Source organism: Tetrahymena thermophila (assembly GCF_000189635.1).
Source record: "Tetrahymena thermophila SB210 genomic scaffold scf_8254479, whole genome shotgun sequence".
In the NCBI taxonomy this organism is placed as follows: domain Eukaryota; phylum Ciliophora; class Oligohymenophorea; order Hymenostomatida; family Tetrahymenidae; genus Tetrahymena; species Tetrahymena thermophila.
In genome coordinates, this window is record NW_002476254.1 from 173,263 (window position 1) to 190,909 (window position 17,647).

Below are 17,647 nucleotides of genomic sequence, written 5' to 3' on the forward strand. Positions count from 1 at the left end.
AAAATTGTATATTAATTTGAAAAATAATTGTAAAAAAATTAAGTAACTCAATATAAAAATAAATATATAAATATTAAATAATTTCACTAAAACTAATTAATTATAGCAGAAAATTTATTTCTAGTGATTAATATATTTTTTTATTTTGGTATATTCAAAGCTATTATTTACTATTAATTAAAAATTTTGAATAAACTGCATCTATTATGTGTGAGCCATTGAATCGATAAACTAAGCAATTTTTTCTTTAAAAAATAATAAAGACCAAAAAGAATTTACATAATTAATAAGTTTTTTGATTCTTTAAAAGGAAGAGTATTAGTAATTTTTGCAAATTATTATTTTGAAAAGTTTAAAATAAATCATTTATAAAATTTTTATTTTAGGATTGAAAAGAATAAAAAAAATATTGCTAATTGAAGATATTTATGTTTATAAAGCTATGCAAATACAAGAATATAGTATAATAAAAATTAATATTGCCGAATATTAATAAATTTTTAATTTAATAATTTAAGATTTTATTTTTTTTTAATCATATTTTTTTATTTATTTCAAGATGTTGTTTGAAGGTATTTTTTTTAAATATTGCAAAAATATTAATTAAAGTCAATCAAAATCAAATATTGATTTTTAAAATGCAAAGAAAAATGAATGAATGAGATAATAAGTTAATAAATAATACTAAAAGTAAATTTATACCTCAAAAAAAATTTATGTAAATTCAAATTTAATAAAACTAAAACTAAAATTGCAAAAATAATTAAATAAAATCTGTATTTAGGAGAACAAATATAATCACAATCTTTATTTTTATAGATTTCCAAATATAAATTTTGCTTTTAATTAAAAAAGAAATATTTTTGATATAAACTGAAAATAAGCAACTTTTATTTGACCACAAATTATTAAAAAGACTATAAATATTAGAAAAAAGTTAATTTTGATAATTAATCTTACAAAAAAGTATAAGTAAAGCTTTTTTATATAAAAGAGTAAATGTTAAAATGATTGTATGTAATATGTACAAAATGAATTTTGTATAATTTATAAAATAATTTTTAATTGTTTAAGATTATTTTTTATATAGTAAATCAATATTTTAAAATAGCTTTGAATATGTTTTATAACTAATTTTATCTTTTTCTAATTTTAAAAATATCTTTTTTATTTTTATTTATTTATTTCTTTCTTTAATTTTAACAGCTCAACTCTTAAAATCTATATCTTCTCCTTTCATCAATAATTTGAATTCTTCTAAAGATATCTTTCCATCATTATTTGGATCAACTTCCTTAACCATTTGTTTAAGCTCTTCTTCAGGAATATTTCTACCATTTCTCAAGAAAATTTCTTTCAAGTCTTAAATTGTAATAAAGTTACTGTTAGAGGGATCAAAATACTTAAATAAAGACCATATTTTCTCAGATTTTAAATATACGACTGAGTCTAAAGTGGCTGCTAAGAATTCACTATATCTAATTACTAAATCTTTTCCATCTTAATTAGGACTAATACTTCTAATTATTTTTTCTAACTGCTCTTTTGTTTGTTTAAAGCCATTTTATTCCATGACTTCTTTAAGCTAGTCTATTCCTATTTCTCCAGTTTATTCTGTATCCATCTACTTGAAAGCAAATTTAAGCTGTTCTATTTCCTTTTCATTTAGCTAGTTAATCAAGATTTTCATGACTTCATTTTTAAATTTTGTAGGCTGTCTAAAATTTTATAGCATAGTCAATATTTTGGGGTCTATTTAATCCATACTACCGATTGTTGAGAAATGTTTAAATTATGTCCACTCCTAAATTTTCTTGTGCTTCACTATCCACTTGTGTTTTAAAGCTTAGGCTGCTGTCATTCTCTTATTACTATCTACAACTAGTAACTTCCTTACTAAGTCTTTGGCTTCTGAAGATACAGTATCCCATTCTTTTCCTTTAATTAATTAAAAGAGTTAGTTATATTTTGTACAAATAAAAATTCTTGCTTTGCTTCTATTTTTGAATTAAAATTTATGGATAAAAGATAATATTTGTTTTTATGTGATAAATCTGCTTGCTTAATTTCTTTATTTAGTTTCTCTTATCTAAAAGAAAATTATTTATTAAATCAAGTATATTTAAAACTTTTTTTATGCTACAAATCGTTTAAATGAAAATTTAAATATTTCGACATAATATATTTTTTAATGTGTAAGTAAATGTAATGTTGTTTGTTACCTTCCATATTGTATACTCCCTTTTCTATCTTTCGGAAAACTTCACCTCTGCTTTTTCCATAGAACGGAGGGTATCCAACGAGAAGTACATATAAAATAACTCCTGCACTCCAGTTATCACTAGAGCTATCATAGCGACCCCTGAGCACGTTTGGCGAGACATACAAAGGAGTTCCTACCATAGTACTTAAATCCTTCATCCCATCACATTTTACTGACAAACCAAAATCGATTATTTTAATTTCAGAATCAGGACTTTTACTTACAAAAAGTATATTTTCAGGTTTAATATCACGATGTACAATTCCTCTAGAATGCATATGATTTATTGCTGAAAATACTTTGTCCATAATTAAGGCCGCATCTTGTTCTCTAAAATTACGGGCTTTAGTAATTCTATCTAAAAGCTCTCCTCCGGCACAATATTCCATACAAATATAAAAAAACATTTCATCTTAATAAACTTCATAAAATTTAATAATGTTTGGGTGGTCTAATGATCTAAGAATTTCTAACTCTCTCAAAAGTATATACTACTTGTTTTTCAAACGGTTCTTTTCTATGATTTTCACTGCAACCTTCTTATCAGAGACACCGTTTTTCAGAGCAGCTAACTTCACTGTGCCAAATCCTCCTTTACCTAAAACGCTAGAAAAAGTGTAAACATCTCTAATATTAGTCTTTGAAGTAAAATTTTCTAGTCTCAATCTTTCATGTTTAGAAAGAAGAACATCATCTGCAATTTAGTTTCTTGATTTTGCACATCCACCCATTTTTAGTGTAACTGTTCAATACTGCTTTATGTAACTTTGTAGCTATTATTCTAGAAGATTTAAGCTTGAGCTTTTTATTTATCTCCTCTCAATCTTACTTTAAATTGATTGATAGAAATAGATATCTAAAATGTATATATATATAGAATGAAAATATGAATTAATTTACTTTTTAATTATTATTAAAAAAAACTTTTCCAATTAACATCAAAGATTTATTATAGTAATAGTTTGCTGTTTGATTTAATTTTTGGATGGTAAGCAAGTATAACTAAATGTTATACTATTTTTTGATCAGTACTTTAGCAAATTACAATATAAAAAAACAAATTAATTTTAGTATTTTTTAATCTATCTATTATTTCGTTACATATGAAATTTTATATGATCTTTAATATTTTTTAAGTCTACTATTTATACATTTTGTATTTATGATATTTAATTTGAGTCAATTAGATTGTATAAAAAAATTTTATCATAACATATAAATGATTAAATAATAAAAAATACTGGCTAAAATTCTATTTGTCAAATAAAACATAGCCCTTTAAATGAAAATAGATATATAAATCAGGATAAGGCTTCGTTAAATACATCAATTTGATAGTTCTTACAATAATTATTTTAAATTAAATCTATTTGAGCAAAAACATAAAGGGTTTTAGAACATATCAGAAAAACAGATACTTTTATTAATTGGAAAAACTGTAATGTTTTTCATGTCTATACTAATCAAAAAAATAGGATTTATTTTTATTTCAATAGATCTGATTATTTTTTGTTTTAAATATTTAATAAATAAAAGGACAAAAAACTATTTAAATAATAGTATATACTTTTATTTTAATAAAAACTCAATAACACACTGAATAAATCAAACTCTTTTAATATAATTTTTATGTTTTAGATACAGATTTCATTTTCATACTAAAGATTTTATAAAATTTTGAGATTAATTTAAAATATTGAAATAGACAGTATTTCACATTTTGCTATTACTTTAAATCAATAGTAACATAAAGCACGACTGGTTTTAAAAATTTTTATCGATAATCTGCTGAATTAATAAAGGATCTAGTTAGCAATCTTTACGTATGAAAACTAAAATAATTAGTTCCTAAATTGATTTATATAAAATTTAGATACGAAAGTAAAATATATATCAAAAGATTAAAATTCAATCAAATTAGAATTCAGGATAGTTTTTAGATTATTAATTTTAGATTTTCCTGTAATTTACACACCAAAATAAATAAATAGATAATATAAAACTCCACATTCAGATAAAAATTTTAAGATTAAGCAAGATTCTATTTTTGGAAGTTTAAATAAAAAAGGAATTAATTACCATTATTGAAGAAAAAAATGATTAATTAACCAGAAAAAATAGACTTTAACTTAAAAATATCAATAAAATCTTTTTGATTTTAGTTTTCTACATAAAAATTTAATAAAAGAATTTTTCCTCACTAAAATTTCAAGGTCTATAAATATAATTAAATGCGTTCATTATTTTAAGGATCAAAAACGAATTTCAAGCTTTTGGAAAAAATTAAATGCTTATGCATGCTGATCAAAAAGAATTTATAAGTTTTTTTATGATTTTCAAAATTAAAGTTTAGCAACTATTTAAATAATTAATCAATAAAAAAAAATATTTTTTAAAATATTGTTTGATTTTTTAGTTCAAATAAATGAGTAAACACAAGCAATTGATTTTTATTAAATGTATAAATACGGAAGGATATTTTTAGAAGAATTACCATTATAAAATTTTATGAACGTATGCTAAATATAGGATTTATAACTATCAGTGAATCAATTTATGTTATTATAATAAATATTTTTTTTATGGTTTGTAATTATTTCTTGTTGTATTATTCAAGTCAGTCAAATAGTAAAAAATTACATAATTTTTTCAGAATATGATTATAAATATAACTTAATTTTGAGTTTTTATATAATAAATATTGTTTGATGTGTTTTATTTACTTTAAATAATTTTAGTAATCAATGAATGATATTATTATTAAATATAATATTTTAATTATTATTTCAGCGTTATTTTTCAAAGTTCTATTTTATTTTTATCTGCTAAATCTTTTTTTAACTCTTATATTCTTTTTTCTATTGCACTATATACAGATTTTGATTTTTTTACATAATTTTATTAAATGCTAACAGTATCTTAGCATTTTTGAAGTCTATCAAAGAAAAATTTTTCTAATTTTTCAAACATTTTTTTGCTTACATTTTTAAAATCTGGGTTTAATACTTTATGGTTTATTAGATTTTGCAAAAATGAGTTATAGCTTATCTAAAAAAATTTATTCTTTACTATATGCTAATTTATAAAAGCTTGCATTATACCTTCTCCTTCTATTTTATCTTTAAGAGCCTTGCTTTTTGTTAGAACAAATTATATAGCATATTCCATATCTATAGTTACATATTCTTTTTATACTTTTATTTCTTCTTAAACATGATTTGATAAGCTAGATTACCTATTATAGCTTTTTGAAAGCGAGCTACTCATTCCGTTTCCTTGTTTACTATTATTTTTTCCACTTTAATTTGTTATTGTATTTTCACCATAATAAATGGGATTTAAGTTGTCAGTCATAGATCCATAAGCATCCAAATTTCCTTCATTTTGTTAGTTTTATTCACTAGGCAATTATATATCGCTTCTTAATTTCTGAATTTTCAGTTTGGTTGCTTTCCTCATAGGATTTTTAATAACTGAATTTGGCATGCTTGTCGCTTTTTTGTGCCTTGCAGAAGTTTCATCAGTTTTATAGTTAGAATCTTCCTCTTTTATTCATAATAAAATGAATTTTATTATTATTATATAAAATCAATTTGTTTTTAATTATTATTTATAAATAAACTTTTATAATCAGTAATTCAATAAAAAAACAATTCAACTTTATATTACCATTTTGCGTTGGCGTTTGAGGAGGAATATTTGTATTATCGTTAGAATTAGGATAATCATCTCTGCTACTTAATACATTCGTATATGATTTTCTGCTCTTTAAATTTCTTATTGTTTTTATAGTCGTTGATTCTATTATTGAATTTTCTTCATTAAATTCCTCATTGACTGCTAACATTTTATGCTAGTAATAAGATTTTAAATGTAAATATTCTCCTTAATTTCCTAGTTTTAAGATAATTATTATAATGTTAAATTATTTATCTCCGCAAAAAAAAAAAATTATTGAATGATAACAATTATTATATTTATTTTAAAGATTTATAAATTAATTAATTAGGTAATAAAAAGAAAATAGCTTCAAAGTGCTTTACTTTTAATCAAAGAGTAGTCTTCTTTAGAACGCTTTTTACATCAATAAGTTAATAAATTAATTAACAACTGGTCAAAATAATATTTAATTTTTGCCAATTTGTTATTTTTATTAAAAAGAGATATTAGATCTCATTATTGATATTTATGATCAATTTTAATTATTTAGAAGTTATTTTTATTAAATTAAGAAAATTCAATTTAAAAAATAAAATTATTTAAATCAAACAATAATTAAATAATTTAAATTTATGTTTAAAATAATTAATATTAAATGAAATTCTTTCATTTTAAGTTTAATAAATTTATTTTGACTTTTTGTTTAATTAAATTTAATATTTAAAATAAGATTGTATTTTTAAAGTATTACTCTAAAACTTTGGTCAATATCCCAAGAGCATATTAAATTTTAATGTTTGATTTGATTAAATTCTAATTGGTTTGAATTTTTTATTAAATTATTTAGAATTAAATGTTTAATAATTTTGTGTGTATGTTTTATTTTAATAATTTCTTTTAAGCATACTTTAAAATAAAATATAATATTAGCATTTTAAAAATTTGTAACTTATTGAATACTCATTTTATTTTACTGATTATTTGAAACTAAAAAGAATATTATCAGTTTGATTCAGCTAATATAAAATATTAATGTAAAGTAGAATCAGCTTATCTATAAATTGAAACAAGATTTTTACTTATTTTAATAACAACACTTTTAATTAAAAAATTAAATAGATTAAAAAGATTTTAGACTTATTAGAAAGATATTAAAATGAGTTAGAAAAAAAAGTAGGATTAAATTACAGAAGTTCCAAAATTAGGTTAAAATAAAATGTCTGAAAATTCAGAAAATTCAGATAAATAGTAGAGAATTCATAGTAAACCATCTGATGAGGGAGGATTTGATGGTGAAATAAATAATCCTAGATAGTAAGAAATAAATAATAGAATGATTTAATTTCAAAAATACATGAGTCAAAGAGACTATCCTAATGCAGAAAATGAGATAACAGAATTAATAAAATTAAACAATACTGATGCAACCTTTTATTATTTAAGAGCTGAAGTGTATATGAAATAAAATAAGTATATATAGTCTCTCTAAGACATGAATTTATCAGTTAAGTATGAGCCTCTTAAATAGTGTGCAAAATCATCGCAATATCATTATGAAATAAAAAAGACTCTAATGTAAATGTCTAATGATGTATGAAAAATAAAAGTTAAGTCATAGTCTAATTAAAATGATAATAAAATTGATATTTCTACAATTATTTTAGGGATTTATCCTAAAATATTTTTAATTGTATTTTATATGTAATACATATTTACTAACTGCTTTAATTAATATTTTATAATAATTAGTTTTTTCAGATTTTCGCAACAGGCTACACGTTTATTTTTGAAACTCTCTCTTTATATACATCTAATAAGAATTTATAGTCTATAACTCCGTCTCTTTCAGCAAATTTTAAAAGTTTCTAGTAGCAAGAATGGTCTAAATTTTTACCTAAGCTGACAAACATTTTATGAATTACTTACAAAGCTTTTTCGTAAGTGACAGGTTCTCTTTGGTTAATAGCTTTGAATTAATCTAATAAGAATTTTCTGTTTTTCCCTATTATAGTTATCAATTAATCATATTCTTTAATTTCTGAATCAAGAGTATCAGAATTGATAGCCTTTTGTTAAGATAAATAAAGAGGCTTGAGGAGCTTAGGTTCTTCATACTATGTATTGGATTATGATAAAATAAGAGGTTTTCCTTAAAGAGAAGAGTCAGGAGCTTTAAATTTAGCAAATGTTTGTACCCATTCTTACTAATCTATTATTCCATCTTTTCTTGTGTCAATTATTTAAAATAAATCCTTTATAATTGCAAATGAAGGGAGTTCCTATTTAGACATCTAGCATAATTTCTTGACTAGCTCTGTGAATTAATTAAATGTTAACTTTCCATTTCTTTCTTCATTAAACTTGAAAAAAAATAAAAAATTTTTGATCATAATTCAAAATGTTTTAAATAATCAATTCTTAAATAAAGTTAATTTTTAAAATATATTTTGCAATAAGGGAGAAAATATATTTGTGGTAAATTATTTTACTATTCTAAAAGCATCGATTGGAGAAATCATATAGTAATGAATATCTTCATTCATCCTCTATAATCTTTACTTAGATCTATCAATGATTCTTGAAACACTTTCCCTTTAAATTAGAATAAAATATTTTTTTTTAAATTAAATGATAAAAAAATATTTACTTGATTTTAAATTTTTCTATGAAGTTCTTCCAATCTATTTTTCCATTATTTGATTCATCACAATAGCTGACAATTTTATCAATTTCTTTTGCTGTTAAGTTTAAGTTCATATTTCTGAAGATATTTTTGAATTCAATAATAGATAGTATTCCAGTATCTTCTATATCAACTTTTGCACACAACTCTTCAATTGATTTATTGCTTGCTCTCATTAACTATTTTACCTTTTCAACAACTAACCTTGCCTCTTCATCTATTTCTGATTATGCTTTTTCTTCTGCTTGTTTTTCTCCATTCTTTTTTTTTAACTTATTAGTACCTCCTCCTGCAGGAGCAGTTAGAGGACGACGGAATGCACCTTAACCATCTTATGTATTACCTTAACTTTTTTCTGGGAATTCTGGATCAAATAAATAATTATAAAACCTATTACGGTCTATAATATGATCCTTTTTATCAGATACTTTGAACCATAGCTAATGTATGTCGCTTTAAGTAAATCTATGATCAAACAAAGACCTAATTCCTTATTCAAAAGATCCAAATGTTATTACATTATCACTTTTATCTTTTAAAAAGAAATTAAAAGCACTATTTTTGCTATCAAAATTTTGCTATAAGGCCTCTCTGACTTCTACTTACATCTAGTCTTTCCAGCTAAAGTTTTCTATTAAATTTTCATTTTTGTTAATATTTCTAAATAAGGTTAATTTTTTTTACTAAATTAATTTATCCAATCATTTGAAGTCAAATATCCTTTTTTGTGTGGGTCTAAACTAGAAAAAACCTTTTTATTTTATTTTATTTAATTATATTTATTTAAATTAAGCAGTAAAATAAGAAAGGTAAAGTAATTAAAATACCTTTTATGTTTAGTTTTCAGTAAGATCAAATCCTACTAATGCCCTGCTCTAATCTACCCATTAACTGAATTGTTTAAAAACCATTCTTTTTTAATGCTAAGAAATTACTTTTAAAATTATAAAAATTTTATATCATCATTTTAATTTAATTTAAAATTTACATTCATAGCTTTCAATAACTGAATTAAATTTTCTTGAAATAGTCAATCCAATTTGTTTTTTAGCATGGTTCAACCATTCTTCATTTTCATCTCTTTCATTTTATCCTTGTTGGCCAGAAAGCATAGATTTAGTTTTTTATGTTGCTCCACCCCAGACTGTTTATGTTTTAAAGCCTTGAGATATGTTGTAATTATATCTTTGTAAAAAATTTCCACTAATAATTTTTTTCAAATCTGACATTTGAACTTATCCTCTTTTATGTTCATCCATTAATTTAAAAACTCTGTTTAACCTAGCATTTGTGAGTTCCTCTTTTGGGCATTTAAGAACATCTTCAAGGAATGAACGAAGATCATTTTTACTGATAACTCCATCAAAATCCTTATCAAAAACCCTAAAAGCATCTTCTAAAGTTAGTTTTTCTGTCTTGAACCAATCCTTCATTTAATCAATAGTTTGTTTTGTCCAATCCCAATCATTGTCAGAAATTTCTTTATCTAAATTAGTTTCCTGATCCAAAATTAATGAATAAATTTAAATGTTTTAAAATAAATATTAATACTGTATTTTCATCCTTCTTTTGTTGAAGCTCGATTATTGACATTTCTAAAACCTTTTCAAAGTTCTTGAAGTCTATTAAACCAATTTTTTAGCTATCCATAGTAGCAAATAAACCATCTTTCATTTCAGCTGAAAGCCTAATGATTTTATCAAGATTGCTATTAAATTCTGTGATTGTAATAAAACCATCTCCATTTGTGTCAAGAATATTGAAAAATTCTCTATTCTGCATCTTTTTCATTAACAAAATCTAGCGAAGTTCTATTAGTACTTATTCAAGCTATTAGTTGTTCAGCTTTTTTGTAGGAAACAATCCTTTTTTTTTCATACCGTTAGATGCATTATTTTATTAGTCACCCCAAGCAGAGTTAGGCTTACTTCTTTAGGAAAAAGAAGACTTATTGTCAGACTCTAAGTAATTAATTCTCTCTAAAAATGTCTAGAGGTCTTCCTTGGAGATATAACTATCTTAATCAATATCCATTATTTTAGAATAAGTCAAGATTTCATTTAAACTAGCTCCTTAAAAGGCATTTTTTAATAAGAACTAAGCCAACATTTCTACAGTAAATTAGTAAAACCCAGATGCAGTCTTCTAGTGAAACTATGCAATGCATTTTAATAATTCATCAGCTGTTCTTATATAGTTTCTTTTCAAGAATTTAGTGAGCTTTTCTCCAAAATCAATTAAGTCAATAAATGCATTATCACCCTCAGGTCTACCTAAAATTATATATAACATAGTATTTGATTAAAGATTTTTATGAAATATAAAAAATTATATTACGATCTATTCTCTTTACTGATTTTAAAAACTTTGAATAATCAACAAATCCATCTTATTCTTTTTCCACATATCTCATCAAGCGACTTAATTCTTAAATATTCAAACCAAGACCAAAATCAAGAATAACTGTTTTAAAAATAGAACTGTTAACTTTTCCTGTATTATGAACATCTGCCTTCATAAAAGATTCTTTTATTTTATTTAATCCATCCATGCTTTCTAATTTTTTTTTTATTCTAAGTAGCATATCTGAATACCAATTAGGATCTTAAAATATTTCAGCCTCTTCTTAATATTAATCAACATCACAACCAAATATCTCCATTAAATAATCAACTGTAATGGTTTCTTTATCATTTAAGATAGACTGAGCAACACTTTTAGCTTTAACGTCATCTATTTAAATTTGAAAAAATAAAAACTAAATTAAATATTAACTCTAATCTTACTTAAACTTGAATCTAGCCTTTTCAAAGCAGCTGTTAAATTTTATAAATTCAATTACTAGTAAGCCCTATCCAATTACATTGTTTTTAAAATGTCATCAAGCTTTAAGTTCTAACGCTTAATAATATCTTTGATTCTTTATAAATGGGGATTGTTGAATTCGTTCTTGACAGTTTTACACCAATCGTTGAAATCAACAAAACCATCTTTATTATAATCTAAAGATTTAAATAAACTATTAACCTAATCAGAATTCATATCTATATCCATGTTTAATATTCCTCTAATTATATTATCCTCTGTTAACTTAGATTTTTTACTTGAAGTTCCAACACAAAATTTACAAAACTCAATAAACGACTTTTTTATTATAAGTAAATATTTATTATTATTTATTATATTTAATAAGAGTTTACGTCTTCGGAATTAAGATTTCTACTTCTAACCCAACCAGTTATGACTTCAATACCACTTGAGTGTTATGTGATTGAGTTTTAAGTCTTTTTAAACATTCCAGTTTTAGGTCTACTTCTCCAAGTGTTTACTGGAACATAGTTTTCTCTTAAGACAGAATCTTTAGCTGTTAAAGGTCTAAAAGACGAGTTAGTTTCTGACTAATAAATCTAATCTACATCGATATTCATGAATGATTTGAGATAATCTTTTGCTCCTTAATCTAATTATAAAGGGGCGTTTCTGTAGTTATTTCTATCTGTTTCTGCAAATTATTATATCTACTAAAACGCTCTAACTCTTTCTCTTGTTAAACTCATATCACCTTTTGATTTTCTTTCAGCCAGTGTCTTTGAAGCTATATCTTTAGTGTCTCTATATAAAATTTCACTAAAAACAACTGCAGCTATATTATTTCTTACCTTTAAATTTCCTACATTAGGAATTTCTATTTCTATTCCTCCTTTCTTTAATTATAGAATTTTTATTTAAAAATTTGTTTCAAAAAATAACATAAATTATACATTTCTCACTGAATCTTGCACGTTTTTGATAACTCTCTCTACACAAGCCTTTGTTTCTTCCTTATTTTAATCACAGTAAGTGCTTACTTCAGTAAAATTTATTTTAGTTTAAGGGATAGACCCATTAACTCCATGAACTTAATATTAGCGTAATTAGCCATTTTAATAAATACCAGACTTTATATCTTTTCCATTGCAAAACTCTTTTGAGACTATAAATACTGGCTATCTTCCTTGTTTTTCTCTTAGGGTTTTATTAGTAACTCCCTAATAAAATAAAACATTTTTTACTTTCACTCAAGGATATTATTTTCAATAAAAAGTTATTTACTTCTAATGATATCTCAGGTGCACTAAGTGTGAAAGTACCAAAATTAGGAATGCTTACACCTCTACCCATTCTTAAGTTTCTTGAAATATATAAACCTAATTTAAAACAAAAATTATTTTTAAATTACAAAACGCTGTAAACTAAACTATATTAATTATTATACCAAAAGCATTCCATGCCACTCTGACTTATTCATCATCTAAAATGGATGTACCAGTGAGTCTGTATATTCTGTTAAAAATTTTATTTTTATCATTGCAATTTAATATAATGCTAATTCTAAATTATAATTTATACTTGCTTTATGATTATTTGGCAACTTCTTCTAAAATTTACTAAGTTCTTTGTGAAGCTCTAGATTATTCACTAAATTAACTTGCCATGACTTTATCAAAATTAAAAATTTTGCTTTAATTTATTATGGATTGTATTTATAACTATCACTATAAGAGCTTTGTAAGATATTTTTTGAAATCTTAATTTTTTTAGATGTTATTGTTAAAAAATATAATTAAAGATTTTACTTATAAAGTACAATAAACTTATATTCATGATTATAATAAAAATGATACAAAAAGAGATGGTTAAGAAATTGAGATTTTGTTTTAATTAATTATTAGATAATAATCTAAGAAGTTAGTTTCAAAAAATATCCAACTTTCTAAAAATTCATAAGTGTAAATCTATAAAATGGGAAATCAACTGAATTTGCTAAAATATATTTTTCTATTAATAAGTGAAAGAAAATACTAAATAAAATAAAGATGGATAAAAATTTTAAAACAATGCTCAAATATTGTAATTAATGTTTAGTTGAAGAATTAAAAATTTAGATTTTAAAGTAAAAACATAAATTAAACTGAAAAGTATATTTTATAATTTCATAATTCCTATGAAACATCCAATTGTTCATTAGCTTCTTCTATATTTTTTTCTAAGTTTTTAACATGGTTTTCTACAGTTCTTACAAAGCTGTTAGTGAGGGATTCGTTTTTACTAATACTAAGGGCATTTTTACTGAGTTTAAGTGCTTGCTTAAATTATTATTTTGCTTCAAGAGCAAGTGATATGTTATGGAGAGTACCAGCGACAGTCATACTATTCTCTCCTTGTTTCTTCTTTTTAATTTCAAGTACTTTCTATAGTTTCTCAATAGCTTCATCAAATCTTTACTTTTTAATAAGCACAACTGCTATATTTTCAATTGTTTATGCTGTTTCAATATGGTTAGGTCCAAAGCGATTTTCTTTAATCTTAAGAATATTTTCATACTGATTAAGAGCAAGATCATAATTTTACTAGGAACGTAATAAAATAGCTATATTTTCAAGAATTTCTAAACAGGCAATATGGTCTTTACCATAAAAATTTTAATATATTCTTAAAGACTTTTAAAAGTTTGTCATTGAATCATCAAATTCTTCTTATTACCTTTTAAGCAGACCAATATTATTATAGCACTTAGCTACTTCAATACTGTTTTCACCCAAATTTTAAAATCTAAATTATAAGCATCCTTTCAAGAATTATTCTGATTACTTGAAGTAGCCTCTTTCCATGAACTCAATTCCGGTTGCATTCAATATAAGACTCATTTATGCAGTTGTTAATTCAGGTTAAAGAGCCTATGTAAATTACTCTAACACGCATAATTCAGGATTTTTAATCATATAATCAAGAATTCTTTTCATACATCCATAAAGCTCTTTTCCAAAAGGATTTTTTAGCTCTAAGTCACAATATATTAAAATATCATTAACAAAAGTATCAGAGGCGATTGCTTATAACATATAAGCGTCTTCGTTTTTCTTTTTATATTTCTAATTTTTTTTAAAAGTAACTTAAAATATTTATTTTATGCGAGATAATAAATTCAAATATTATGTCTGATAAAAAAGATTTATATTTTACTTTAAGTCTTTCACGATATTCATCTGTCATAATCATGATAAATTGTTCCTTTACAATATATTTTTGTGCTTCATATTGAGGATATCTCTCAAGAAATTCTTTAACACTATATTCAACACCTACTAAACCAAGAGCTGTAGATATTTTTAAAATATTTAATTTAATAAACCATTTATTTTATATTTTAAAAAAATTAAAAATAAAAAATATCAACAGAATTAATTACCTTATACAAGCATAGTATAAGGCACTTTATTTTCTTAAAAAAAGTCATAATTCAAAAATATTGCCTCAATATCTTATTTAGTAATGTAATAATTATCTCCTTGCAACTTGATTTATAACTCAAGTTATTCTCTTAAAAACTTTTTTACATCCTTTGGTCTATTCTAAATTACTTATGCTAACAATTCCTATTAATTTTAACATAGTTATTTAAATTTTCTATTTCTAAATCAAATTTTTAGACATATGATGCAAGATCATTTTAATAACTTCTGAAAACTGATAATTTGTTTTACATTAAACATTTCTTCAATCTTGTTTTCTGCTAAATATTTCTCAGCTTCTACAATTGAAGTTTTTTGACTACGAGTAACATTCCTTTCTCCTAACTTTTAAAGGTTTTGTAAAACTGGACTTCTATGATTCATTTTTGTGATAAAATGTGAGCAATATTTTTTACTTTAGCTTGTAAATTTAATTTGAGTTAAACCTTTGAATCTTAATTGAATAATCAAAAATTATTAATAATAATTCAATAAAAGAAACTGCTTAATAAATATAATAAATATGTTTGTTAGTAGTTATTTACTTTTATTAACTAAATTCAAAGATATTTAGAAATATTAAATAAATAATATTTTAGTATATTTTTATCTATCATAAAGATTTATCAAAATAATTATTTCAAAATATTTTTTAAATTAAATTGATATTTTTTTATTTTTTTAAGATTATTAAAAATATTTTTTTTATATTTTCTAATATTTATAAATAATTTTATGATAAATTTCTAAATAAAATTTTTAATTTATTTAAAAGCTTTATATTAAGAGTTAATCTTTTTTTTTATCATTTTTTACTTTAATGATGTTTATTTTACATAAATTATTTATTTAATTTTAACTGAATTTATAATATTAGACTAATAAATCAAAAATTTTTAAAATAAAATTTTACATCCTTTGTATATTTCTTAATTCAATAATAAAAATTATTTATATTAAATAAATTTTTTAATTTAAAAATAAATTTTTTATTAGTTATTTTATCAGATTGATCTAATTCAAAGAAATTTTTATTAATTAAGTAGAATTCAATTATAAAAATATCAATTAACCATTGTTATTTTTTAATAATTTTAATTTATTTTATTTTAGTTTCAATAAGCAATTCTACATAGAATTAAATTACAAAATAAATAAATTTACAAGAATAAATATTTGTTTGTCATGAAATTTTTTATTGATTATAGTTTATTTATTTCATTATAATACTAATTATAGCTTAAAATATTTAAAGGTATCAAAAAAATTGAAAGTATTTTTTAACTATAAAAATAATAATTCCTTTATAATATAAATATATATTAAAAGTAATAGTTAGCATTAATTACTATTAATTATACAATTTTAAGCAAGTAATTCAAGTTTATTTAAAGTTAATCTTTGAATAAAAATGATTCTTGTCAAGAAAAAAGAAAAGAATTCACAATATTTAAGATATTGTAATGAATTATTTAAAATTCTATTTAAGTTTACAAAATATTATTCTTAAAATAAAATATTTCAACAATCTTAATGTTTATATTCTTTTCAAATCTTAGGCAACATACTAAAAAGTATTCTAAATAATTTGAATCGTTTCGTAAAATAAAAGTGAAAATGCAATTTGAGTTGATTTGAAAGTTATTTTTAAATTTGATTACAATACATTTCAAATATATATTAAGTATACTATTAAAATTTATATTAATAATATCTAAATCACTTAGCATCACTGAGTTTAGCCATTTCCCATAATTGGTCTTTTTGGTTACCAATGAATTCTATTTTTATAAATTATTTAAAAATTATTTTTTAAAATCAGTTAATAGACTTTTAAAGTCGAAAATGAAATTACATTTAACAACAGTCTTCTTGTGGTATAAGAAAACGTGAGGAAGAGAAGAAACATTGTGAGATTCAACAATAGATTCTAAATCTTCTTCGTCAATGTTAACCTTAACAATAGTTAGGTTCTTGTGATCTTTCTTAATAGGTTCGAATTATTCAGCTAAAATTTTGCAAGGGCCACACCAGGAAGCAAAGAAATCAACTAAAACATATTCGTTCTTTTCGAGAATATCTTCGAATTGCTTGGTGCTTGTAATTTCTATGTAGGGATGAGACATTTTAAACTTTATGAGTTGATTTTATTCTATAGTTTTTTTTCTTTAATTAACTTTAATTTTTTAGATTATTTATTTTATTTCATCTATTGTTTTTATTGATTTTTATTTAAGAGTATAATATTCTAGAAATTTTCTTTCTTTGCTAAGGTTTATTGTTTTTTTATACTACAATCATTCTTACATAAACACTGACTCTTTTTAATAAAAATAAAATCAAATTTACAGTATCACTCTATTCTTCCAATTTAGTAATAGATACAATCACATACTTTTTTTAGAAATCTCAAAGAAATATTTCTGAAAAATAAATTATTTATTACATTATTTAAGGTCACTCCTTAACAAAAAATGACAATACAATTAATGAAATAAAATCAAACTAAAATTTCATTTTCTTTCTAATACTAACTCATTTTACTAAACAAAAAGGCCCTAAAATATTTTGCTAAAATTATAAAAGCAATTATTTTTATTATGGATGATGTCTCGATAAGGTTTTGTGTAAAAAATTAAATATGGTTTTTCAAAATGATTGCATTCATTTAGTAAAACAAAAAAAAATATGCAATTAAAATTGGAGTAATTCTAGAAATAACCAAGCGTCATACAATAAAATAAATATTATTAAATTAGCTAATTATTT

The 17,647-nt window shown here is 22.4% G+C and overlaps 6 protein-coding genes across 6 annotated transcripts; 1 reads left to right on the plus strand and 5 right to left on the minus strand. All coding sequences in view use genetic code 6, as the record gives it.

The window, feature by feature from the left end:
- Positions 1-1,207: 1,207 nt before the first annotated feature.
- TTHERM_00622990 (calmodulin-domain kinase) lies at positions 1,208-2,994 on the minus strand (the record flags this gene model as incomplete). Its single annotated transcript, XM_001022524.1, has 2 exons — positions 1,208-1,938; positions 2,223-2,994. 2 exons carry the CDS (start codon positions 2,992-2,994, stop codon positions 1,208-1,210), a joined length of 1,503 nt encoding a protein of 500 aa, XP_001022524.1.
- Positions 2,995-5,062: 2,068 nt separating this feature from the next.
- On the minus strand, positions 5,063-6,110 carry TTHERM_00623010 (hypothetical protein; the record flags this gene model as incomplete). Its single annotated transcript, XM_001022526.3, has 2 exons — positions 5,063-5,808; positions 5,933-6,110. The coding sequence occupies 2 exons, from the start codon at positions 6,108-6,110 to the stop codon at positions 5,063-5,065; spliced, it is 924 nt and encodes a 307-aa protein (XP_001022526.2).
- Positions 6,111-7,079: 969 nt separating this feature from the next.
- Positions 7,080-7,520, plus strand: TTHERM_00623020 (tetratricopeptide repeat protein; the record flags this gene model as incomplete). Its single annotated transcript, XM_001022527.1, has 1 exon — positions 7,080-7,520. The coding sequence occupies one exon, from the start codon at positions 7,080-7,082 to the stop codon at positions 7,518-7,520; it is 441 nt and encodes a 146-aa protein (XP_001022527.1).
- A 157-nt stretch (positions 7,521-7,677) lies between these two features.
- Positions 7,678-13,081, minus strand: TTHERM_00623030 (EF-hand protein; the record flags this gene model as incomplete). The annotated part of the gene is made up of 14 exons (XM_001022528.3): positions 7,678-8,283; positions 8,413-8,515; positions 8,571-9,237; positions 9,291-9,357; positions 9,434-9,540; positions 9,595-10,105; positions 10,158-10,879; positions 10,944-11,339; positions 11,393-11,750; positions 11,807-12,310; positions 12,368-12,634; positions 12,699-12,793; positions 12,862-12,929; positions 12,996-13,081. 14 exons carry the CDS (start codon positions 13,079-13,081, stop codon positions 7,678-7,680), a joined length of 4,557 nt encoding a protein of 1,518 aa, XP_001022528.3.
- A 498-nt stretch (positions 13,082-13,579) lies between these two features.
- TTHERM_00623040 (tetratricopeptide repeat protein) lies at positions 13,580-15,262 on the minus strand (the record flags this gene model as incomplete). The annotated part of the gene is made up of 4 exons (XM_001022529.3): positions 13,580-14,518; positions 14,610-14,743; positions 14,836-15,022; positions 15,131-15,262. The coding sequence occupies 4 exons, from the start codon at positions 15,260-15,262 to the stop codon at positions 13,580-13,582; spliced, it is 1,392 nt and encodes a 463-aa protein (XP_001022529.2).
- A 1,335-nt stretch (positions 15,263-16,597) lies between these two features.
- TTHERM_00623050 (thioredoxin) lies at positions 16,598-17,004 on the minus strand (the record flags this gene model as incomplete). The annotated part of the gene is made up of 2 exons (XM_001022530.3): positions 16,598-16,659; positions 16,734-17,004. 2 exons carry the CDS (start codon positions 17,002-17,004, stop codon positions 16,598-16,600), a joined length of 333 nt encoding a protein of 110 aa, XP_001022530.1.
- Between the last annotated feature and the right edge of the window lie 643 nt (positions 17,005-17,647).